The 26,823-nt window shown below is 27.5% G+C and overlaps 1 protein-coding gene across 4 annotated transcripts; it reads left to right on the top strand.

The window, feature by feature from the left end:
* The first annotated feature begins 1,437 nt into the window (after positions 1-1,437).
* Sara (Smad anchor for receptor activation) lies at positions 1,438-26,200 on the top strand. 4 transcript variants are annotated; one of them, XM_085490035.1, is made up of 16 exons: positions 1,439-1,848; positions 1,947-2,087; positions 2,332-4,275; positions 5,136-5,374; positions 5,533-5,632; positions 5,722-5,804; positions 10,759-10,933; positions 12,984-13,202; positions 13,292-13,414; positions 13,495-13,659; positions 15,811-15,970; positions 20,040-20,455; positions 21,587-21,830; positions 23,615-23,735; positions 23,839-24,000; positions 25,563-26,200. In XM_085490035.1, exons 2-16 carry the CDS (start codon positions 2,015-2,017, stop codon positions 25,716-25,718), a joined length of 4,380 nt encoding a protein of 1,459 aa, XP_085346161.1. In that variant the 5' UTR covers positions 1,439-1,848; positions 1,947-2,014; the 3' UTR covers positions 25,719-26,200. The 4 variants fall into 4 exon arrangements, with proteins under 4 accessions (XP_085346165.1, XP_085346161.1, XP_085346162.1 ...); XM_085490039.1 differs by lacking the exon at positions 25,563-26,200 and adding an exon at positions 24,390-25,554 and having other exon boundaries at positions 1,438-2,087; XM_085490036.1 differs by having other exon boundaries at positions 1,439-2,087; positions 13,011-13,202.
* The last annotated feature ends 623 nt before the right edge of the window (positions 26,201-26,823 follow it).

The following is a 26,823-nucleotide window of genomic DNA, read 5'->3' on the forward strand; positions in this document are numbered from 1 at the left end:
TTGAAAACGTAAAAATATTTGATAACGTAAAAAGGTGAACTTTGAAAAATAAGGAACTTAAAAATTGCACTAATAAATGGGCTATATATGTGAGCCGTGCGCGGATGTAAGGTGTGTTATATCGAAATTTAATTAATAGAATTGAGAATTAATCCCAATTTTAAGTCTTACAAATGTCCAAGCTAATTTTTTGTACCTCGTGTACATTTTTGAAAGTTATATCGAAAAATTAAATTTCAATATGCGTCTTACATCTCACATTTCGCATACGGCTCACATATAGCCTATTTATCTCTTATACTTTATTTCAACCCTTATAGAAATTTATTACTAGTAACGCCAATTTATCACTTATTTCGAGTAATTAATCACTTTTATTTCGAATACTTAAATTACTGTATATTATAGTATTTTAAATACTCAAAATAAGTGATTATTTGGCGTAGTGATAAATTTCTACAAGAGAATAAGGAGCCTTTAAATTCTTAATGTAAAAAATTTCAAGTAATTTTCTTTAATAAAATTTAATTAAAAAATTTAATTAAAAAATTTTTGAACACTGTGTTATATCACATTTAAAATCGTGATTATTTCAATAAAAAAACATTTTATGTGTAAAAAATATATTTTTTATATTTAATAAATTTTATATATATATGCATATATGTAAAATATTCTCTCTCTCTCTCTCTCTCTCACACACACACACACACACACACACACACACACACACACACAACGGGGGCCAAATCTCTCAAATTGGTCTCATGATCAATTAGCCTGGATTCGCACCAGGGGCAAAGTCTGTTGGTAATGTCAAACGAATTTAGCCTGGACTTGCACCAGGGGCAAAGTCTTTTGGTCGAGTCTACGAAATTTAGCACGGACTCGAACCAGGGGCAAAGTCTTTTGGTTCAAGTCTACGAATTTAGCACGGACTCGAACCAGGGGCAAAGTGTGTCGGTAAGGGGCAAAGTCTATCGCACGAAGATGGCGGTCTCTTCTTTAGGCAGGCCTTTGGCGATCTGTCTATTAATCTGTGCCCAAGTTATATTATGAATTTTATATTTATCTTTTTTCCAAAAAATCGATCTTTGTCTCCCTGCGGACAATCCTACTGATTAAGAATATCGTAAATTTAATAAGATTCATTAAGTATTTTGGCTAATATATGGGATGAACGAATCCGTAATTCCCGGCCGGCCGATAGGCGTCTTCACCATGTCGCCTGTCGACCCTTAAGACGATCTTAAATATAAGAACGGACCATAAATACCGCTCTATACTCGTCTATATATATTCTTTGCTTATACTGTGCTTATCTGTGACTACTGAAAAGCTCCATCTAAAATTTTTCTAGTCTATGGTTCAATGTATATATCGCATACTTACATCACTTACATACATATATATTCTGTATAGCATACATACACGTAGCCACACACACATATTCAGTATACACATACCATCAAACCACATCAATCAGACGCACACCACGACGCAAATACTCTATCTATTCTATTCAATCTTATTCGCATAAGATGATGATTTTGTCATGTAAAAGCATATGTAATAAGATTTATATCGCTTTAAATTATGTGAAATAACATTTCAAAATAATTCCGAATTCGAAATGTGTTAGACTTTACGACGAAAGTCATGCTTCAATGGTCGTTATAACATTTAGCAATTGTTAATGAAATTGTGAATGTAATAATGTTATATACACACACATCTCATGCATAATATTGATACAATTTATTTTTTGTTTAAAAGTGTTGAAGTGTACAGTGTGTGGGATATTTTCTTTTTAATCCATGGGTGTTAAAATATGTGGTATACTGAAACGTAAATATTGATTGCATTAAGTGGGCGTTATATGTCAAATTAAAAAACCATATTTTTAATTATGGAAATTGTTAATATTATTCGAATTCCATCTACAGTTACGGATATTAGATACGTGTAGAACTGCTATATAATAAATTTGTATGCAGTAAAAGAAACGCGATCGATGTATCGTGGCATTATGGAGAAGTTTGTGATTGACTTGGACAAAGTTCTGAACGATTTTGAATTCAACGAAGGTAAAAAAAGTCAATTTTACTTTTTTTTCTAGATCTAAGTATTGTTAGAGACTGTGTTAATTATTCTTCACTATCGTCATACTAATTTTATATAGATATTTTGTTTTATTAATTATCTAGATTCCTTTAACATTTAAAGGAAATAGAATTTTTATATTACATAAAATTATTGTCAAGTTAGACACAGATAAAAAATGTGTTGCGCATTTTGTATATAATAGTAATGTAAATGTATTATTTGTAGATTGCGCAGAACAAGTGGCATCAGTAGCAACTTCTACAATCGATGCATCTGCTACAGATGTTAGACATGCCATTGAATCCGTGCCTTCAAAAATACATTATAATATTAATTCTGGGAAAAGTATAGCGATTGATGCAATACCATCTTTTGAAAAACACAGAGAGATAGATGTCGATTGTGGATATTCATTAACCGAAAAGGCTGTAGTGTCAGTATCTGATAGCAAGGATTCTGTAAACAATTTTTACACACATGATTGTGTTAGTGACAAATCGGGACAGAAATGTGTTCATACACATGCTTCTGATCAAATGACAATATATAATGACATTTCGTATAACTTAATGCAGAAACAACAGAATGGAAGTAATGATACAAAAGATAGATACGACAAAAAGTTGAATCAACCAAGTTTCAAGCCTAGTATTAGCAATGTGTTTAATAGTTTAAATGAATATATTAATGCTCCTACTGGAAGTTTAAGTTATGTTCAACCTGTGTTAGATGATCTACCTAAAATATCTGTAGATAATACAGCAGAAGATTTTATATTGAGTAAAGATGTAGCAACTAATAAATGTTTAATTCCAAAGAAAAAAGACTTAATGGATATAACTGATGAAAATGTCTTGGATTACAAAAATATCTTGCCAATGGAAGCAAGTACGTATGTCAAAGTTGAAACTGATAACAAACAGGATAATGTGATGCAGAATGTGTCTCAACACTCTACTCTGATGCAATCTGAAAAAAGTAATAGCAATGCTGTAATCTTTGCATCAAGCGCAACTATTTCAAAGAACAAACATGATAATGTTACTGCAGGTACAGAAATATTTAAAACTGATGTTAATGAAAAACCTTTGGTCACTGATGGCACGTTTAAAAATATTTATGAAAATACTGTTGATGACCAAAAGCATTTAGATCTAAAGGATCAGAATCTTATTGATAAATGTATATTTATTGAAAATAAGAGAAGCAATTTTGTAGTAAAAAATAACACAAAATTAGATACGAGTACATTGAAGAATGAAGATCTGAATGAAAATGTGAAAACGGTTAAGAGTAGCAATATTTTATCTAATATATGTATGATGCATACAACTGATACTAGTGATGATTTTTCTGAAGAAAATTTAAATCAATATTTGTTAGAGTTAGAAAAGGAAGAACAATCTAAGATGGAAGGTATATCATCACATATGGATGATATTTGGTCATTAAAGACATATGATGAAATAAAAGATAGTAAAGAAAACACTGTGAGTTATCGAGATAATGTTAATGAAGTACCAATACTTGAGAGGATTATGATTGGTGAACTTCCAAAAATATCTGATGAAGAAGGCATTCAAGAGAAAGTACAAAAACTTCCCATAAATGATTATATGGATGCACATAATAAAAATATAAGGGATGTAGATTGTAATGATACAATAAAAATTGTTTTAAGTGAAAAAAATAGTTCTGACAAACAAACTAATAAGCTGGATAAAATGATAAAAGCTAAGGATGTAATTGATCAAGATATAATCACATCGGAGGATATCTCACAGGCCGTATCAAATGTTGCTGCTGATGTGAAAGTAACATCAAACTTTGAAAATGTTAGAGAACAGGATTGCAATATTAATGTGACACAGGAATTACAACAAGATAATACAGATACGCGATTACAAGATAACAATAATGATGCTGTAAGAAATGTATTGGAAAATAAAGATTATAATGAAAAAGTATACTACCAAGATATTACTGAAGATAGTAAAGATATTACATTACATGATAACAGGATACACGATAGTAATTTAATCTCTAAAATGGAAATTGATGCTTGTACAATCTCTTATACAAATGAAAATAATCAGGAAACCGAGAAACCAACTCGTCCTCAGACATTGGATATTGTTTCGACGCATAAAAACGATAGCCATATTCTTGGTACGTTGCGAAAAGAATTTTATTTTTACTCTCTTTAAATGTGTTATTTATTATATCATTATAATTTTTTAATATTTTTATTTTTTATTAGATTGGTGCATAATCATATAATAGAGTCAAAGATATTTACATATATATGTATGATATCTCATTTTATGGTATTTCATAATATAATCGAATATCTCTAAAACTATGGCTATGTAACGAAAAAATATTTCATATAAAAGTTAGGTCATATAAAAGGTTTCAAGAGAAAAAAGTTGATAATCTGGAACTGAGATCATTTTTTTCAAGTTAATAATTTTTAAATGAAATCACTAATTTTTTTTTATATAAATCAATTTCTCGCAAGATTGGCATAAAAAGTTACAAGACTAAGATAGTCAAAAAATGAATAGTTTACACACGAGATATTTTATGGTTTAATATAAAATTATGTATGTCTAATTTTTTAAATACAAAATTTTTCTTAAGCTTTTTTTTTGGCTATTCTATTTTTATCATTTTATGCTAAATATTGCGAGGAATTGATTTAAAAATATTAGCATATATATAATTTTATTTATTAAAAAAAAGAAACAAAATTGATCTTCACAAATAATCTTGAAAAATGATCTTAGTAAAAATTCCACAAGGTTATCCATTTTTTTCTCCTCGAAACCATTTTTGTAGAAAGTATTTTGTATGAAACATTTTATTACACAGTCACAGTTAAAAGATATTCGACTATATTAATTAAAATAGGACACGTATAAATATTTAAATAAAATATGCAGGGTGTTTAATTTTCAATCAACCACAAAACTTTATTTTTGATTGTATAACAAAATATATAGATAAAGAATAATATTGTGTAACAGGATCTTTAAGCACTACACCAGTTGAAGTGGAACATTCAGAAACCACAGGAGGCATTATTGATGAAGATCGGGGTGCTTCATCAGATGTTTCTGATAATTCATTAGTCGAATGTAATAATACCATATTGGGAAAGCAACCACCGTTTTGGGTTCCAGATAGCGATGCACCTAGTTGTATGTTATGTGATATTAAGTTTACTGTACTTAAAAGACGTCACCACTGTCGGGCTTGTGGTAAAGTACGTAAAATTCAAAGAAAATCAGTTTGGCATGTATTTATTTTACTGTTCGAACTGAAATACTAAATAATATTATTTATATTTCTATTAATTGGGTTTTTAAGTCTGCAATTTTCGCTTTTTATAACAATCAAGTGTTTATCTACGATACATTTCAGGTATTATGTAACAAATGTTGCAATATGAAATACAGATTGGAATATCAAGGAAACATCGATTCTCGCGTTTGTGTTCCGTGTTATCATTTACTCACGAAAGGTAAATAGAAACAATCTTTTGTTAATATATATATAGGTGTATATATATATACAAAAATTTTTATGCATTATTTATATCTGCATTTTCAGCTGAGAACGAGCAGGGAACAAATTATAATTGGCCAACTAATTATAATTCATATGCTGATTCTAGTGATGCCAATTCTTTGCAGGTATGTTATTTATTTAAGATAATCTTTTTGTTAATGATTATAAATAAAATAGAGTAGCTGCAATATATCTTTTTTGAAAGTGTTTGATTATTTAAGAAATTTAAGAAAATGAAACAAGTTACATATTTAAACTCATAAATTATTTTTATCATTTTACATATAGATTTTACCCAATAAAATTGGATATTAATTTTTTAAGCATTATACAAATATTAATATGTCTGATCAGATACCTATAAGAATTTGTTGAATACTTCTGTTTTTTCAAGTTTTATGCTTTATTGTATGAATAATTTGTCTTTATATATATATATATATAATCGAAAAGTTGTTTAGGAAAAAGTTTTATGTATTCGAGGGGCCTTTCTAATTACATAAATATGAAGTTACCCCCTGCCCTCCAAAAAGGGGGCAACACAAAAATCTTGTAAATTATATGTTCAATTTATTAAATGTTCAAAATGTCACTGGACCAAGAACATCAGCACTGTTTCTCTCATTAGTAATACTTTTGTTTATTGTGAGTCATTATACGCAATTTACTATATTCATGAAGTCGCTTTACTACATTAAAAAATGACAGTGCGATTTTTTAATTACATAACGTTCAAAAAACATTACTGCTGCACGCCACAATAATTCTTTTGGCATTTACCTAATACTAATAACATATTCACTTCCGTATCAAACATAATGATAGCTATGATTTTCACGGTGCTAACTGTTTGAATAGTAACATACAATTTACAAGATTTTCATGTTAAATTGACCTCAATAAATGTATAAATGTTTATGTTTGAATTATCGACGAAAGACAAGGATACGCGACGCTTGCGCTTCAGTGACTTCCGAAATGTTAAAAATATTAGGAATAATTTGTTGCTGCGAATAAATACATGTTTACAAGTTTATGGCGGACATTTTAAACATTTAATAAATTGAACATACAATTTACAAGATTTTCATATTAAATTGACCTCAATAAATGCATAAATGTTTATGTTTAAATGTTTAAATCACCGACGAAAGACAAGAATACGCGATGCTTACGTTTCCTATAACTTCGAAACTTTACAATGTCATGTCTTTTAATAGAAACATCTGACAAAAAAATGTTTTTAACAAAATTTACTTGTTTTTTCTCGTAGAATCCAACCATCTAACATTTTATAGGGGGTCCCGTTTAAAATTGTAAAGTTACCCTCTGCCCCCCTTTATGGGGGGGGGGGGGGGGGGGGGATACATAAAACTTTTTCCTGAACAACTTTTCGATTTGACAAATAGTTTCCGAAATATTCAGTTGTTAAGAGTTATGTGGGCCATCCTGTATATCACAAACAAGGAGATTAAATTAAAATGTTTCATATTTGTTTTTATAGTAAACTGTTAATATATAGATATGAATTAATATTATATTATAATATTTTTGTTGTAACACAACAAAGATGACTTTAGAATGTATATTTATATTGGATTAGAGATAGTATCTTAAATTTATATAGATATATAGATATACAAATAAAGAATATATATATATATATATATATATATATATAGTATATATGTATGTATTTATATATTAATATATCATAAAAAATAAAATTCATTTTGAAGATATCAAATATTGCAAGTAATTATAATAAATTGTAAATATAAAGAAAGAGCAAGAGAGAAAAAAATTAATAAACGCTCTTCTAATATTGTTTAATTATTAATAAACATTTTGAATAATTTTCTATTGATATTTCTAATATCAAAATATTATAATAGCAAGATTCGTAATATCAAGGTATTTGCAATAACAAGATTTTGTAATATATCAAGAGATTAAATTAAACTTTATGTAAATAAACTTTCCTTTTTTTCAAATAGAGAAAAAAGAAATTTTTAATGATTATATGTTTAAAAAATATCTTTGCAAACTCCATAAATTTTGTAAACTACATATGTTTTGAATCAAGTATTTTTTATATCATGTATATTTCGCAACGTATATTTTGTATGTAAGAAATGCATATATTACAAGCATGTAATGCTTTTTTATGACTTCTTTAATTTTTAGTAGAGTATGCATGTCATTATAAGAGTATAAAATATGTTTTATTAGAATTATTATGTGATAAAATATAATTTTCTTTATATTGCAATTATATCTAAAGTTTAGCAAACACATAAATCATAAATATTTTCCAGAAAGAAACATATAGATGCAATGTTACATGATTTGATTATATTGAATAAAATTTTTGATGTTCATAAGAATCTTTTGTTATTTCAGAAATTTTTTATTTAGTAATTAATTGCATGACACAATATTTACTTGTCTCTTCTTCCTAGAAAATATTTATTGATTATTAAAATGTATATAATTAAATCTAATTTGCAATAATAAAGTCTGATTGTAATGTATTGTAATGAATATTAAAGAAGAAATAACATTTATAAATAGCTAAAGTTAAAATTTAAAATATTTGCATCAATTTTTTTAAACTTACCGCGATTCTCTTTTATCTATCTTTTAATGATAAATATTATAATTTAAATTTGATGAAGTCGCCAGTAGATAAAATCAAAACACAAAGGTTTATTTTAAAATCCGACAACACTGGCAATGCTTTATTCAATCCTTAACGCGACGTTTCGACCATGGGTTTTGGTCCTTATTAAGTGTACTACATAAACACAATATCGACAATAATTAGCACAATCAATTAAAAATGTTTTACAGAAATTAATAAATTAATACAATATAAACAATAGTTAACGCAATCAATTGAGTTTTTCAGAAAACAATAATTTATCGCTTCTAAAAATTACAAAAATTATTAACATTTTACTAAATTTACGGAAATCAATAATTTATCAATTCTAAATACACAAAATTGTAAACTATTTACCTAAATTCCGTTAGTTGTCAAAAAACGGCCGATACTTTGTAAAACAAGATAAAACGAAAAAACTTTTCTGTTAAACACATCGTCATTACTCATAAGAGGCTGAGAACAAACTAAGCGACTTTTATTATTTTGTCATAATTATTATTTAAATTTTCAGTGTCCTTATGTAAATTCAGCGTGTTGTCAAACTTTTTAATAAAGAACATTTCAGCAATTTCTCTTTTCCTAACGTTCTTTTCTTTATGTAATACTTAAGGAGCAGACCATTTAAAATCATGTCCGCAATCAAGTTTATGTTTACTAATTACTGAAAGATTGCTGGTATGCATTTTTATATTGTTAAAATGTTCTTTCACGCGGGTGCCTAAATGTCTTTTTATCTGACCTATATATGAAGCATTACAATTACGCAGTAAATTTAGTAAAATGTTAATAATTTTTGTAATTTTTAGAAGCGATAAATTACTGTTTTTTGAAAAACTCAATTGATTGCGTTAACTATTGTTTATATTGTATTAATTTATTAATTTCTGTAAAACATTTTTAATTGATTGTGCTAATTATTGTCGATATTGTGTTTATGTAGTACACTTAATAAGGACCAAAACCCATGGTCGAAACGTCGTGTTAAGGATTGAATAAAGCATTGCCAGTGTGGTCGGATTTTAAAATAAATCTTTGTGTTTTGATAAATATTATGTTACAGATGATATGATACGTCATGGATAATATCAATTTCTTAAATAAAACTTTTTTAAGGTATTACTATGTACACTTTTTTACTAATATTATTGTAAAATAGTTTTCAAAAGAATAATTTTTATAATAACTACAAATAAGAAAGGCCTAAGAGCTATACGCGGATGTTCCTTGCATACATTTTCAACAAAAATTAATTTTTCGTTGGAAATAAACGAAATGTGCACACAGGCACATATTATTCTTGGTGTACTACCAAAACTTTATAACATAATAGTATCTCATACTTGAGATTTAATTTCATAAATCCCTATACCCTCCTAAAGAAATAAACTCGAAAGAAAAATATAGATTCGAAAGTCGCTGAATCGGGAAACGAACCCGAGATCTTTAATAATTTTTATATTTTATATTAAGTATATGTATAAACATTCGATTGTTTAGTATACAAAAACTCACATGTGTCATATTAGCTACAATTATAAATTCATAAATATAATATTACATTTTATAGAGGGTGGGGGTGGGGGGGAGACGGCATTAGCTTTTTCCCAAAGGGCGCTTTTCAGTCATTTGAAAGTGATTTATGTTTTTTAAATTCTTGAACTTATGAAATATACACAACAAAGTATATCAAGGCTCTGTAATATTAAATAATAACTACAAATAAGAAAGGCCTAACAAGGGAACTATCACAAGTGTCCGACGCCGATTTGATTTTCCTTGAAATATGTTACAATATAAAGTATACAAATTTAAAGTACACGTATTTTTTTGTACATGCCCAATCGAAGGTTTAGGGGATGATTCACCCTTATGAAGAAAACGGATTTTTTCTTTCCAAGGGAATATCATCTAAACAAAAAGAGATATAAAAAAATGTTGGAAACAAAAGTAACTCGGTCTTTTATGCACTTTATGCCTGTGTACTTCAAATTTTAAAAAGTTAAAATTTTTATCGAAATCTTCCTTTATTTCGTCCAATTATGAGAATTTTTAAATTTCTGTTAATAGCAAATTGTAAAATATTTTATGACAAATTCTACGGTATGGTGCAAAATTACTATACACGTTTTCCAAAAATTGATTTGGTTAAAAATGTGATACAAACACACATACTTCCCTCTATAAGGGAGGCTCAACTGGAAGAAGTATCATAAGTGTTCGGCGAATTTAGTTTTCTTTAAGAAGTACGATCTTATATACAAAATGTTAAAAAAATACCTATTACTTTATACGTGACCAATTGAAGATTAGAGGGAATTGAAGTATATTCGCGTCAGTCTCATATTTACAAATGTGTTTGCTGAATAATTGGACAAATGTTGATGTTAGAAGTATTCAACAAATGATTATAGGGGAGACAACCTAATCCAAATAATCCCATGGAGTATTGCTCAACTATACCACCCTTGCAACAGTTAGCTGGCGGTTTACCACCACCACCAACAGTGATGGTACCTGTGGGCGTTTTAAAAAGAGAAGGTTCAAAACATCGTACAGAAGGACAAAAATCTGTAATGTTTAGTGATGGTATGTACATGTTGTTTATATTATTAAATGTTTTCAATTCTTTTGTCACTATTATACGTTGTATAATTTAAAAATAATGCTATTCTGTATTAATACAATATATATATATATATGTATATATACACCGGATGTCCAGTGACTGGCGTTTTACACATTAATGAGATTCCTGAGGCGATTTGGAAACGATTTTTCCTCAGCGAAAATGATGAGAAAGGTCATCATTTTTTTAATTTGTTCCCAATTTTTGAAATCATGTATCTATGTAACTAAGCCTTAAATTAAAATTCTATTACAGTTCTATTACAAAATTCTATTAAACTTTACCTAAAATTAACTAAAAAATGTAGTTTTGTTAATCATTTATTTTTATAAGGCTTAGTTTACAAAAAAGCTTTTATTTTCAATCATTTATAATTTAAAAATTATTGGTATCTGGACATTTTCGCCGGGGAAAAATCGTCTTTAAATCGCCTCAGAAATTTTTCATTAACGTGTTAAACGCGAGTCACCGGACATCCTATATATAATTTAAATTGTTTAGTATATATAAATTATACTTACACACTATTGACTACAATTACAAAAACAAATTATGGATGCATAGTAACTTTTATGTCATGTCTAATATATTAGGTATTTTATATATACAGGATGAAACAAAAGTTGTAGGATTTCGAGGGAAAAAAGATGGCGCTACTGGCTTTTTCTCAGAGGGCGCTTTTTAAAGTTATTTGAAGGTCATTTGTTTTTTTAATTGGAGTAACTAAGGGGATCCTAAACGGTTGGCCGAACTCCGACGGATGCTTTGAGAAGTCTTTTGTTTTTTTCCTTTTTTATCGACAAAATATGAGGTTAGATAAACTATAAATCTATTTATTGGCTATATACGGATTGGCTATTGTTTTTTATTTGAATAATCTGTATAATCTGATATCGCTTGATTACAGAATTAGAATTCTAATTCTGTAATCAAGAAATATGAGATTATACAAATTGATAAATCTTTTTCCTGTACAAATTAAAGTATTAATATTAACAAAGGGCGAAGCGTTCTAATTTCAGATAAAAAACAATCCGTATAGCCAATAAATAGATTTATAGTTTATCTAATCTCATATTTTGTCGATAAAAAGGAAAAAAGCAACTGACTTCTCAAAGTATTCATCGGAGTTCGGCTAACCGTTTAGGGTCCTGGACTGACGGCCGAACTCTGATAGATTAACACCACACGTAACCGCACATATGCACGTATACACATGCATACACACACATATGCGCGAAAATTTATTAATATATAACGTTTTTATTAATTTGTAATCTCACTTCTAATTGTTCATTAATATTCTTTCATGTTATCCCTATTGCGCGGCCGATAACAAAACTGTAATTTTTCATTTTTATATGATTTATATATGGAATTATAGCTAGCGCGGTCCGTTTTTATAAGTACTTTAATCGTGGAAAAGGATTTATTGATCTGAATAATCAATAAAAAGATATTCCAAAATAATCAATATTCGCATTCGGTCGGTAAAAACATACCTCCGGCATCCCTTTATACTTATATCATAAAAAATATTGAGTTTTACAAATTTTTGCAAAAATATTTCTTATTTTTTCACGAAGAATCCATTTATGAAATTAAAACTATACGTTCCCATTAAAAAAAAACAAATGACCTTTAAATAACTTTGAAACCTTTAAAAAAAAAGCGTTCTCTGGGAAAAAATGATATAAAGGTATTTCCTCTGGGAAAAAGTAAAAATAGCGGTATATTTTCCTCCTTCGATATGATGTAGAGTTATTATTGGACATCCTGTATATAATGTAAATTGTTACTATTACACAATTATTTTAAAACATACATATCAACTTTTCCTGCAATATATATTTTTAGTTTTGTTTTGTTTATTATTCCTCCATCCAATACATCCGGATACAAAGTTATTAGTTATTTATTTTCGCCTCTCTGGAACGTGTCATCACGTTGTCAGTCTCCAACCCCCTTCCTTGTTTGTTTTATTTTTACGCACCTATAACTAAAACACAGGAATAAGGCCTGGCTGTGACCTGACAGAGCTAGACACGTGTTGGGATCCGAAGCCGTCGTATCGTAAGCAAGGAAATAAACGGATTTTTGCATCGGGATCTACGTTGACGGAGACCACCGCGAGGAAACAAAGTCATCCTCTTCTAGACAATATAACTAACAGTTATATACCGCATGATCCTAATTTATTGCCTCCAATCGTCACTATACACAAAGGCCGTAAGGATGTTGTACATTGTATGATTAATTTTTAATTGCACAATAATATATATTTAACATTTGTTTTCTTTTTTTCTCATTATAAATAGAAATTACGTACCACCCCCCCATGGATGAGAGCGCGCTTTATAAGACGCTCAAAAATGAATGCGAATCACCTGTAATGTTTGCGATCAATCGAAATCTATATGTGTATGTGAAAATAATTAATTGTAAGTAAATAGAAATATTTTTCCAATACTCTCTTCATTCGTTTTATTTTAGTAGATTTTAAATTCATAATTTTTTTTAGTAAATTGCTGTGTAAATAAGATCTGCTGGAACGTGACATCGAGAGGTCTTGCTTGCGTCGGCCAGGACGAAGTAATTTTATTAATTGAGATATTACCGGATGAAACACGAATTCCAAGGGATCTTCTCACATATATCAATCAACTATATCTCGAAGCTATTAAAGGTAATTTAGCATATCTTATATGTTATCTACATATCTTATCAATTATATGAATAATACATATAAAAGAGGATGTTAAAAATAAGCTATTTTTGGCCCAAACGCGGAACGTAAATTAACCATTGAAAACTGTTTTTGGAATCTTCTAGAAGTAGAAAAGAACAATGATTTGTCCACAAGGTCCGGGGAAAGTTATGAAAATCAAGATTTATTATCAATTATTGAAAGTCATATAAAGATTGTGAAGCTTTATATTCTTGATATATCTTCAAAATAAAATCAGTTATATATTAACTTTAATTATATATTATTCACGCTTATATATTAAAAAATAAGTAATATGTGTAGAGAATTTTTAATGTCTTAATAAGAAGTATGTGTAGAAAATTTAATGTCTTTATTTACATAATTTTCATTACACATACAGGATGTGCCAAAAGTCTGGAAATGATTGAATATTTCATAAACTATGCATTATAGAACAAAATATTTCAAACAAAAGTTGTAGCGCTTAAAAATATCTATTTATTAGTCTAATCAGTTTTGATCATAATTTGCGATGCCAAGGTCAGGGCAAGATCATCTTGAATTTTTGAAATAAAATCACTACATTTTTTATATTAATCGATGTAATATTCTGCATAAAAAGTTATAAGAGTAAAATGGTCAAAAAGTGAATATTTTACAAGATATTTCATAATTTATGTAAGATTATGTAAAACTAAAGTATCAAATATCTCATAAAATATTCACGTTTTGACCATTTTACCTATATAAGTTTTTATGCAGAATATTGCGAGGAATCGATTTATATAAAAAAATGTAATTTTATTTAAAAAATTTAAGATGATCTTGCTCTGACATCGGCATCATTATCTATGGTCAAACTGATAAGATTAATAGATAGATATTTTTAAGCGCTACAACTTTTATTTGAAACATTTTTTCTAAAATGCATAATTTGTGAAATATTCAATCATTTCCAGACTTTTGACACATTCTGTATATGTAAATTATGTAAATCAAAACATTAAATTTTCTATTTATTTTTATTAATATACATATAAGTATACAATTTATTTTATTTTGAATATACATATATCAAGGATATAAAGGGTCGTCTACAATGGCCGTAGCATAAGGTTGTAAAGACCATAAGCGAAATGAATAAAATCTATTTCCTACGGATTTTATGTGTTCTACGGCGGACGCGTATACACAATCACGAAAAAATTCTATGTTTTTAATTCTGACTGCGCGTCCGCCGTAGAACGTACGTCGTAGCTGTAAGAAATGGATTTTATTCATTTCGCTTAAATCTTTATATGTTTGTTTCAATAATCGATAATGAATCTTAATTTTCATAACTTTTCCCAGACCTGGTGAACAAATAATTGTTATTTTCTGTTTCTAGAAAATCTCAAAAACAGTTTCTAATGATTGATTTAAGTTCCGCTTTTGACCAAAAATAGCTTATTTTTAACATCTTCTTTTACTAAAGTTCTTGGCTCTTCACCATTTTGAAATTGTGATGTCAGAGGCGAGAAAATACGCTAAAATTCTTAAATACCATTTCGAAATAATAATATATTAGCTAACAAGTGCAGGGGGATCGTAAATTGGCCGAGAATGCGGAAGTTTGGCGCACGAGGCGAAGCCGAGTGTGGCAATCCGCACGATCGATCGATTTATGATAAAACTTTGATAAAAATTTTGATAAAACAGCACTTCAGATGACTTTAGCACTCTTTTAAAATATCTCGAAAACTATCCTTTTTCTTTTATAATCAATCCACAACTGAAAAATGACTGTGATATGAGGCCCAGTCCGTCTGGTCTTTACACATACGCAGTCATTCCGTATAACAAAGACTAATATTACGATTATTTTACGGTTGTTGATTAACTATCAAGGAAAAAAATAGTTTTCGAAATATTTTAAAAGTGTGCTAAAACCATCAGAAGTAATGTTTCATCGAAATATTTTTTTATTTAAAAATAGCATCTAAGAATTTTCAGCGTGTCTTTTCTCATTTTTGACGTCACAATCTAACATGGCCGTGGCGACCCAGGAGTCTTAAATTTGTAACAATAATATTCTCGCATTCTTGCAATATTGCAATAAATTATCTTTGTTGGGTTTTTCTTTTATAGGTAATACAATAACAGAACTCGGATTTTCGATATATCAAGGTAGCAACCTGTTGGGTTCGCGCGAGCATACGGGATTTCTTTTTATTCGTCAAACATTACAATGTTTACAGAAAATTATTTTGCCACCTGCACCTTTCCTAATCGGACTCCTGATTCATAGGTATATATAATATAATAAATTATTACTATATTAGAATATTATATAATTATAAGTATACAGGATGAGACACTTAACTTGATAATCTTGAATAATTCGAATATAAATAATTTTAGAAAAAAGTTTTATACAAAAGCTTTCTGACTTTGGGGGGAATATAAGAAGAAGAAGATATTATTGGTTTGATTTTGGATAGTCGTTTAATAATTAATAAAAAAAGTATTGGGGTAAGATTGTCGAAAACTAAATATTTTATAAGATATTTTACATTTTATATAAAAAAATTGTAAACTTCAAGCCTTATAATTCAAAAAGTATTTAAGAGAAAAATACTTCATATTTTGGAAAGCTCTTCAGATAAACTACAAGAATATAATACAATAAAAAAAGGCTTTTACACGAGCAAATATGGATGAATATGTATAATTACTGTATTTAAATATAAATTTTACAATAAATTCATACAAGAAATTTCGTCACTTGTGACTTCTCAATTGCTAAATTCAATACAATTACATATAATAACAGTCTATAAATTTCATCTTGCATGAATTTATTGTAAAATTTATATTTAAATACAGTAATTATACATATTCATCCATATTTGCTCGTATAAAAGCCTTTTTTTATCGTATTAATTTTCATTTGATACGAGCTTGATTATCACATTTAATTTACAAGAATATATATTGAAAAATAGGAATTTCCATTTAAGAAATTAAAGGTGTTTTTCATGTGATCTTTAAATGACTATCTAAGGTCAAACCAATGATACCATCCTATGTTTCCCTCAAAGTCAAAAAACTTGTATAAACATTTTTTTTCTAAAGTTTATTTTTGAGTTATTCAAGTTTGTCAAGTTAAGTGTTTTATCCTATATGTATATGACATTTTTGTTCCATCAGATATATGGATTTGTTCATTATTAATACGTATACATATATACAAAATGTTAAATTTCAAACGTAACAGGTAGAATATCTCGTAAATAATGTATTTTGGAAAAAAATGTTTTCTACAAAAGTTGTAGGGTTTCGGAGGGAACATAACATAGTAATATTCATATAACCTTGCGCGGCGTCTCCAAGTGGAGGTAAGAATTAATTTTTTTAACGGAAACCCATATTTTTTATTATATATTCTTGTAGCTTACCTCGAGAGCTTTCCAAATTAAGTTATTAACATAATTAAGTTATTTTTCATTAAGTACTTTCCGAGTACTTTTCGGTTGACCAAACTCCGACGGATGCTTTGAGAAGTCAGTTGTTTTTTTTTCTTTCTTATCGACAAAATATAAGGTTAGATAAACTATAAATCTATTTATTGGCTATACGAATTGTTTTTTACCTGAAATTAGAACGCCTTCGCCCTTTGTTAATATTAATACTTTAATTTGTACAGGAAAAAAATTTATCAATCTGTATAGTCTCATATTTCTTGTTTACAAAATTATGAATTCTTAGAATTTATAATTCTGTATTCAAGATTCAGACATCAGAATTGTAATTCAGAATTCAGAATTCTTAGTATTCATAATTCTTAGAATTCATAATTCTTTAATTAGGAAATATGAGACTATACAGATTGATAAATTTTTTTTCCTGTACAAATTAAAGAATTAATATTAACAAAGGGCGAAGCATTCTAATTTCAGGTAAAAAACAATCCGTATAGCCAATAAATAGATTTATAGTTTATCTAACCTCATATTTTGTCGATAAAAAAGGAAAAAACAACTGACTTCTCAAAGCATCCGTCGGAGTTTGGCCAATTCCCTTTAGGATCCCCTTAATAAAAAATAATTATATTATAGTGTTTTGGAAAGCTCTCGAGATAAGCTATAAGAATGTGTCATGAAAAATAGGGGGTTCCATTTAAAAAATTCAAAGTGATTTTTGTGTCCTTGATGGTGCTATACAAGGTCATATTAATATTACTATATTATGTACCCTTTGGAACCCTTCAACTTTTGTACAAAACATTTTTTCTACAATGCATTGTTTACCCAATGTATTCCATCTGTTACGTTTGAAAATTAACACCCTGTATATATATTACCCAATGTATTCCACCTGTTACGTTTGAAAATTAACATCCTGTATATATATATATATATATATATATATATATATATATATATATGTATATATATAATATATACACAGGGTGTCCGGTAACTAACGGATCAATGATTACAAGTGGATTCTTTGGTCAATTTGGGAACGATTTTTCCTCAGCGAAAATGTCGAAAAAGGTCATCATTTTTTACAACTTTCCAATATTTGTCATTATGTATCTTTATAACTAAGCCTCAAATTAAAATTTTATTATAGTAAACTCTACCTGAAATTAACTGAAGAATGTAATTATGTTAGACTTTTAACTCTAAAACGTTTAGTTTTCAAAAAACCCGTTTTTTTCAATCGCTTATAACTCGAAAATTATTGACTTCTCAACACTTTTGCTAAGGAAAAATCGTCTCCAAATTGACCAGAGAATCCGCCTTTAATCATTGGTCCGTTAGTTACCGGACACCCTGTATATGTATATGTATATATACACTCATCCATAAAAAATAGGCCATCACATTTGAACACAATTTATATATATATATATATATATAATAACATTTATTATATTTTTTACTTAAGAAATTATATATATATATAATTATATATATATATATATAATTATCCCAAAACCGAAATAATTTATATTTTGGAATAATGTATTCACCCATTAAAATAGGCCATATTTGACACCCTCTTTTTAGTACAATTTTTTGACATCTTTGGATTGCGATAATTCAATAAAAAGTCATCGTATCGAGATAAACCAAAGCTTCAATTAAAGCTTGAATATTTCTCTTAATAACACAAAAGACTAAAATTGAATTATAAAAAATACTATACAAAATGGCGAACGTTAAAGATGACGTTGAAAAAAAATGAAGAAAAATGTCTTAAATTTTATTATAGCTCAGGGGCATCTGCTTCTAAGTACAAAAATATGAGTTTTGAAGCTCATTAATTTTTCAACAAATCCATATTTTGAAAATGTTTCTGTGTTGTTTTTTTTTTCCCATAAAATTATACCATTTTGATAATAAGCCTTTTTTTATTTATTGTAAGGCATAATTATTTATTTATTTGTTATTTTAACTATATAGGTATTTATTTATTTTAATTATATATATTTAAATTATTTGTATATCTATTATATACATATAATTAACTATAATACCTAATTTGAGCTATTCTTATTTTCTATTCTTATTTTCTATTATCTTTACTTTATATTCTTATTTTAAATTTCTGAAACTAGATAAAATTATAATTGATATATATCTTGTAAGAAAAAATTTAATAATTATAAATAATATAAATAATATAAATAAGTAATGTAAATAATTATTCATATAAAAATAATAATAATTATATTTTTAGCTTTTACATATAATAAATCTTTATATTACGGGATAATTATTTTATTAATGTATTTGTTTTGCTACTTTCTTTACAATATAATAAAATTAATTTTTGATACTATTAGTAATATTTTTCATAATTACATATATATATAAACATTAAAATATCGGTAAAAGCCGGCTCGCCAAATGAAATCATAGTTAACAATAATCCTTTACCCCTCTAAAGTGATGTAGACGAGAAAAATATATCGATCCGAATCAGCCGACTTTTTCGGACCAATATATTTTTCTCGTCTACATCACTTTAGAGAGGTAAAGGATATCAAGGAATTCATATCTCAAATATGAGATTGTTTCTCAATGTCTTAGCAATGTCTAAGCAACATATATTTCGTGGCTCGTACAGCGACTCTTATAGTTTTTAGTTATGATTACATATATATAAAAAAAGTTAAATACTTTAATTTTAATTTAAAACAAATATCTAATATCTATAATATGACATATAATATATATAATATCTATAATAATTGGACATTTTGTTTTGTTTAATGTCACATTGATCTTACAATTTGTTTCAATTGTATGATTATTTATTTGATTATAATCATTTGACTTGTGTATATTTTCTGTTTATTTTAGGTGGGAAACTCCATGGGCTAAAGTATTTCCATTAAGACTTGTTTTACGTCTTGGTGCGGAATATCGTTATTATCCTTGCCCATTAGTGTCCGTTCGTTTTCGGGATGCGTTATACTTTGAGATTGGACATACGGTCATGAAAGTATTAGCGGATTTTAGAAATTTTGGATATACTTTGCCAGGAGTAAGAGGCTTAACAATTCATCTGAAAAATCGTACGACGGACGTTATGTTTCCTAGAAATCGATATGACCAAGTTATAAAAGGGCTTTATAACTCAAATGATCACGTACTGGCTTATGCTTCAAATTTTAGTATAGCCGCGGATTCACATTTAGTTTGTATACAAACAAATACTGGCGACGAAAGCAATTATCAAACACAAGCGATAAATATTCACAATAAGCCCAGAACAGGTGAGTTCTATTTTAAATAAAGTTTCTGATAATATATGGATAAAAAGAAGTAGTTAATAAGATAGATAGCAGGGGTGGCATGTTTTATACAATTTGTTTAAAGTTGTTTGATTAAAACTTGTTTAAAATAGTGAACACTGTTTTAAACATTTTTGTTTTGAACAGTTTTAAATTACTGTTTAAAAACAGTAGTTTAATAAAACTGTGTAAAACATTGCAATTAATATATATGATTATTTGAAAAAGAAACTGTAAAGAAAAACAAACAAATAAAAACTAATAGATGTGCATGTTGTAAAAACATTTTTGTTTTAATTTTTTAGTTTATCTATATTTATATATGTAACCTATAGATATAAAATTAAAAATATAAATATAAATAATGAACTAAAAATAATAAGATAAGTATTATTTAAGTAATATTTTAACAGAATATTTATTTTTGAATATTAAATATTAAGTAACAATTCATGTAATTGAATATATTAAAGATTACACATATAAAGTTATCTGGACAAAGCATAAACTATTAAAATCTAAATTGTAACACATTACATTTTACATTTTATCTATTGCAAATAATAAAATAATGTAATTCCTTTAATTAAATAAATAATATACATTTAAGTAAGCAAAAAAATGAACGGTAACAATAACATACTGCATGCAGTCATTGCATATTGGGGATTTTTTTAATACCTACTTTTATAAATTGAATTAATATTAAATAAATTTTAAAATTAATAAAGTCAAAATAAAATAAAGAATATATAATTTTATATATTAAATGCTTACACGGATTAAAGCTATCAAATGTTTTTTTTTTGCTTGTTTAAAACATGTTTTTTTCTTACTTTTTCTTAAAAACACGTATAAAACAAAAAATATTATATTTTAAACAAAAGAATCAATGTTTTTTGTTTAAAATAAAAAAAAAACAAGTTTTCTGCCAACCCTGATAGATAGTATTCATTAAGTCATATAAAAAATACTTAATAAACGTCGATAAAAAATTAAATCTGTTAGAATTTAGAAACAATATTTGATATTAGCTAAAGTATAAGCGATTTACTTATTTTTATTTGTTATCTTGTATAAAGGATATTATTTATATATTTTTCCATTATGTAGTAACTGGTGCTAGTTTTATTGTCATCAATGGAGCTTTGAAATCATCAATGGGACTTTCTGCCAAATCTAGTATTGTAGAGGATGGATTAATGGTGGAAATAATGCCAGAAAAAATGGAAGCATTGAAAGCTGCTCTTAAAAATATGCAAGATTTTTCAATCGGTTGCGGACGTCAGGGAGCACCGGAACCGGACGAGACCGTAAATATTAAGTGGGTCGAAAACGATGTGCTGTTCAATTTAGGGTAAATGTCTTGTATATCAATATATCTTATATCTAGCTAATATTATATGGAATAATAGGCGTACGCGAATTTTATGGTAATTTTTATTCTCCGATTAAACCGAATTAAAAAAAAAATAATGCTGCAAATGTATACTGCCATTCAAAAGTTTGGAAGCAGTTGAAAATTGTTAATTAAAATCATTAAAGTCACAAGTTATAGATTTTTATTATAATCAAAGGATTATACATGGTGTCTCATTTTAAAGATGACTTTAAATATATTTTAAATAAAGCATTTTAGAGAAAAATGTTTCAAATAAAAATTGTCACACAAAGAATTCAAAGAGGACTAATAAATGGTTATTAGATTTTGGATCGGAAGTTTTGGGCCCAAAATTTTTTTAAATTGAAATGTTAATTTTTGAAATACAGGGTGGTTCAAAGTCCGGAAACAGCCAATTATCTCAGAAAATAGTGGTCTTATGAAAAAATGTTAAATACAAAAGTTGTAGAACTTAAAATAAAGCACTCAATGGTGACCTTAACTTTAACCTAGAGGTCAAATTTAGAATTTCAAGGTCAACTTAATTTTTTAAAATGGAACCCCTTATTTTTTATTGGATATTTTTGTAGCTTATCTCAAGTGCTTTCCAAAACGCTAACAACATTTTTACATTAAGTGCTTTTTGAATTATAAAGGTTTTGAAGTTTAAAACTTTTTGACATAAAATGTAATATTTTGTAAAATATTTAGTTTTTGGTAATCATACCTTAATATTTTTATGCACGGAATAATGAGACCAATAAATTAGTGTAAAGAAAACACATAATTGCTTAAAAAAGTATTGCAATAAGTTACATACATTTTTTTTAAAGCAACTATGTGTTTTCTTTACACCAATTGATTGGTCTCATTATTCCGTGCATAAAAGTATTAAGGTATGATTACCAAAAACTGAATATTTTACAAGATACTTTAAATTTTGTTAAAAAATTGTTCATTTCAAACCTTTATAACTCAAAAAATACTTAGTGAAAAAATGTTTTATTATAATATTTTGGAAAGCTCTTGAAAGCTACAAGAATATGCAATGAAAAATAGGTAATTTTATTTAACAAATTGAAAGTGGCCTTGAAATGGCCTTTAAATTTGATTCCTAGATCAAAGTCAAGGTCATCAACAAAAGTCTTATTTTAAGTACAACTTTTATATTTAATATTTTTTCGTAGGACCACTATTTTTGGAGATAATTGGCCGTTGCCGGATTTTCGAACCACCCTGTATAATCTTAAAAATGTTGATTTCAAGGAAAAATCATGTTTTTGAGATTTGAAAATGATAATCTGATGGTCAGATTAAATGTTGAATTTATGTCCCATGTCAGGTCCAATAAGGTACAAGTCAATTTTTTAGAATCCATAAATTTCTTATCTCTGATCTAGTTTAGTGTTTTTGAAAAATTGATTAGCTTGTGGATTTGGGCCTGTGCAATATCTAATCAGACCCAAAATTTAACCAATCTTTTAAAAACACAAGATTGTTTGAGTTAAAGACGTGAAATCTCATCAGCGAAAAGAAGTTAATGAATTTTATTTAAAAAATTGACCTAGGCTTTATTAGACCTAACTTGAAACATGAATCCAATACTCAATCTAACCATCAGATTGTCATAAAAATTCTCAGAAACAATAATTTTTTCTTGAATTCAACATTTTTAAAATTGTATGCTAAAAAATGTTGCCTTATATATTGCAAACTTTTTTCTTCATTATTTAAGAACCTAATGATTTTTTTATTGCCAGAGTCAAAAGTCCCATTGATGGGCAACTAATGGACGGTATACCATCTATTAGAGTACATAATGGCACCGATTATAGAGGCGCAACCCGATTCATACGTTGGACAGAAGTATTTATTATAAAAGTATGTATCATAAATCATAATAACATTAAAAAATAGATCGTTATTATATAAGTACACATATAAGGCAGATAATTAATAAACTAATATTTATATTCTTTAAAAGTCAGATGATCATTCAAATGGCGTCAATGATCCTGTAGACATAAATAAACTGTCTGGAAACATAGCGAAGGCAACATGTACGGCATTGGTTAAACTGTTGGATCTTTTGGCGACAGCAGGTTTAACGAAGCTTGGAGTGCGAGCAACTATTCACTCAGACAATGTAAGTTTATATTTATAGCTTTTTAGAGTTCAATTCATTATAAAAAATTGTAACTATATATATTATACAATTATAATTAGACTATAACCTCTCTTGAAAATTGATCTTAGTTAAAATTTAATTTAATTTATATTTATTTATATACCGAGTGTCCCAGACTACTCGTACACCCCTTTTCTTTCAAAAACTAAGCATTTTAGAGAAAAATATTGTATGGTTTTGAGGGGAACATAAGATTTTGGAACATTGATTTGGCTATGAAGTCATTTAAAGGTCACGTGAAAGTCAATTTAGCGACTCTTTCGCGCGTCGCGGATACTTAGAAGGAACGATGCGGGAATTAATTAAAGTTATGCAATGATTGTACTTAACTAAATATATTCTTCCAGGCAAAATGGTACGCGTGAATACAGATAGATATATCGCTCGGATTACAAACGTGATGCGTCCGTGCGCGGCGACTATCGAAGACGGTATATCCTTATCTCAAAAATCTCCTATTTATACCTTGCCTCCTAAAACGCCCTTCGCTAGGCTTCGAGAGGCTTCGCGAATTTTCTATCTATTTTTACTTCTTTGTTTCTGTCCTACTCGTCTTTCGTCTCGTCTGTAATATTTTATTTATATTTATTTGTGCCTTTGTCCTTTTCGTATATGTCAGTGTTCGTATTCGTATGCGTGTTTTCCTTATTAATCTCAGGGAAGTATGTGACGATGTAATCGCCACAGTCAACTTCAATTTCTTAAATAGAACTACCTATTTTTTATTATATATTCTTATAGGTTATCTCAATAGCTTTCCAAAATCTTATAATAAAGTATTTTTTCATGGAGTACTCTTTGAGTTGTAAAAGTTCGAAGCTAACCATTTTTTGACATAAAATGTAAAATATCTTGTAAAATATTTCAGTTTTCGGTAATCATACTTTAATAATTTTTTGCACGGAATAATGTGACCAATTAATTGGTATAAAAAACACATAGTTGCTTATAAAAATAGTATGCAGCTACATGTTGAATATTACATTCTTTTTAAAACAATTATCTGTTTTCTTTATACCAATTGATTGATCTTATTACTGTGCAGAAAAGTATTAAGGCATGATTATCGAAAATTGAATATTTTACAAGATATTTTACATTTTATGTCAAAAAATTGTTGGCTTCTCAAACCTTTAAATTCAAAGAATACTCCATGAAAAAAATACTTTATTATAGGATTTTGGAAAGTTGTTGAGATAATCTATGAGAATCTCATAGATATATCTATAAGAATCTCATATCTATAAGAATATGTAATGAAAAATAGGTAGTTACATGTAAGAAATTGAAGTTGACTTTCGCGTGACCTGCAAATGACTTTTTAAGACTAAATCAATGGCACCATCTTATGTTTCCCTCAAACCCATACAATTTTTGTCTAAAACGTTTTTCTCTAAAATGCTTAGTTTTTGAAAGGAAAGGGATGTACGGGTGGTCTGGGATGCCTGGTATATTGAAATTGTAATTTATTATTGAAATTATTTTAATGATATTAAATTAAATTTTAAATGCATATATAGGTGGGCTATGAAGCTGGAAGCGAGGGTATAAAATTGCCACCTATTTATATGAAGAGCTTAGATAATGAATTAATTCAAGTTTTACATAAAGCTGCACAAAACAGTCAGGATGCACATACAGTGCTTGAATTGATATTCTATGTACTTGAAGATTGAAAAGGTAGTATGTACTCTATATATTTTTTAATTGGTGATGTTTTAGAATAATATAATTTTTATTCAGTGGGAAAGATGTGCAATTTCTAAATATTATGATGCAGCAATTATATATGTATGTTATTTCTTCTGTATACTTTTCGTTTTATCATTGAAGATGTCTTTCTAATTCCTCTATCTAATTTTTCTTTTAAGTTTTTATTTATCAAATTGCAAATAAAAAATGTTTAATTTTATCACAAAATTTAACGAAAATTGTGATAATATTCAACAATATATAATTGATTTGTATAATATTCAATAATATATAATTACGATGTATGTAAATAATATCTTTTACAAATATAGGCAAATAAATAATAGTACATAGTTACAAGAACAAATTCAATGTTTATTGTGTTGAAATCCTACCTTGTCTTCCTTGCTTAGCTTCTTTAACGACAAACAGAATTTAACTCTTTGTGCCTTGTGCTGCCTCTGTGGAGAAAATAAATAATTTCGAATTATAAAAACATTTTTAAAAACTTGATATATTTAATAATTAAGTTTTATTAATTAAGTTATTAATATAATAAAGTTTTTTATATTATAAAATATATCTCATAAAATATTCATTTTCCGATAATTTTATCTATTTTATGCACAAAATAATGAGAGGGATTGATTAATGTAAAGAAAATTGTTTTTAAGGAAAAAGTAAATAAAATATGTAACTGCTATTTGTAAATTACATATTTTCATTGGAAAATGAATATTTTATGACACATTTTATAGTTTATGTAAGATTATGTCACGTTAAAATATAAAATATCTTGTAAACTTTTCACTTTTTGACCATCTTATTCTTATAACTTTTTATGCAGAATATTGTAAGGAATCGATAAAAAAATATGGTAGTTCCATTTAAGAAATTAAAGGTGACCTTTACATGATCTTCAAACAATTAGCCAAGGTCAAATTATTGTCACCGTTTTATGTCCCCCTTGAAACTATATAACTTTTATTTGAAACATATTTTTCTAAAATTACATGATATCGAGATATTTGACTGTCAAAAATAAAATATATTACAAGTTAGTACGTTAATAAGTTTAACGTGCGATAT

Source organism: Nylanderia fulva, unplaced genomic scaffold (assembly GCF_048542155.1).
Source record: "Nylanderia fulva isolate GAGA-0341 unplaced genomic scaffold, ASM4854215v1 Scaffold95, whole genome shotgun sequence".
NCBI classification, from domain to species: Eukaryota; Metazoa; Arthropoda; class Insecta; order Hymenoptera; family Formicidae; genus Nylanderia; species Nylanderia fulva.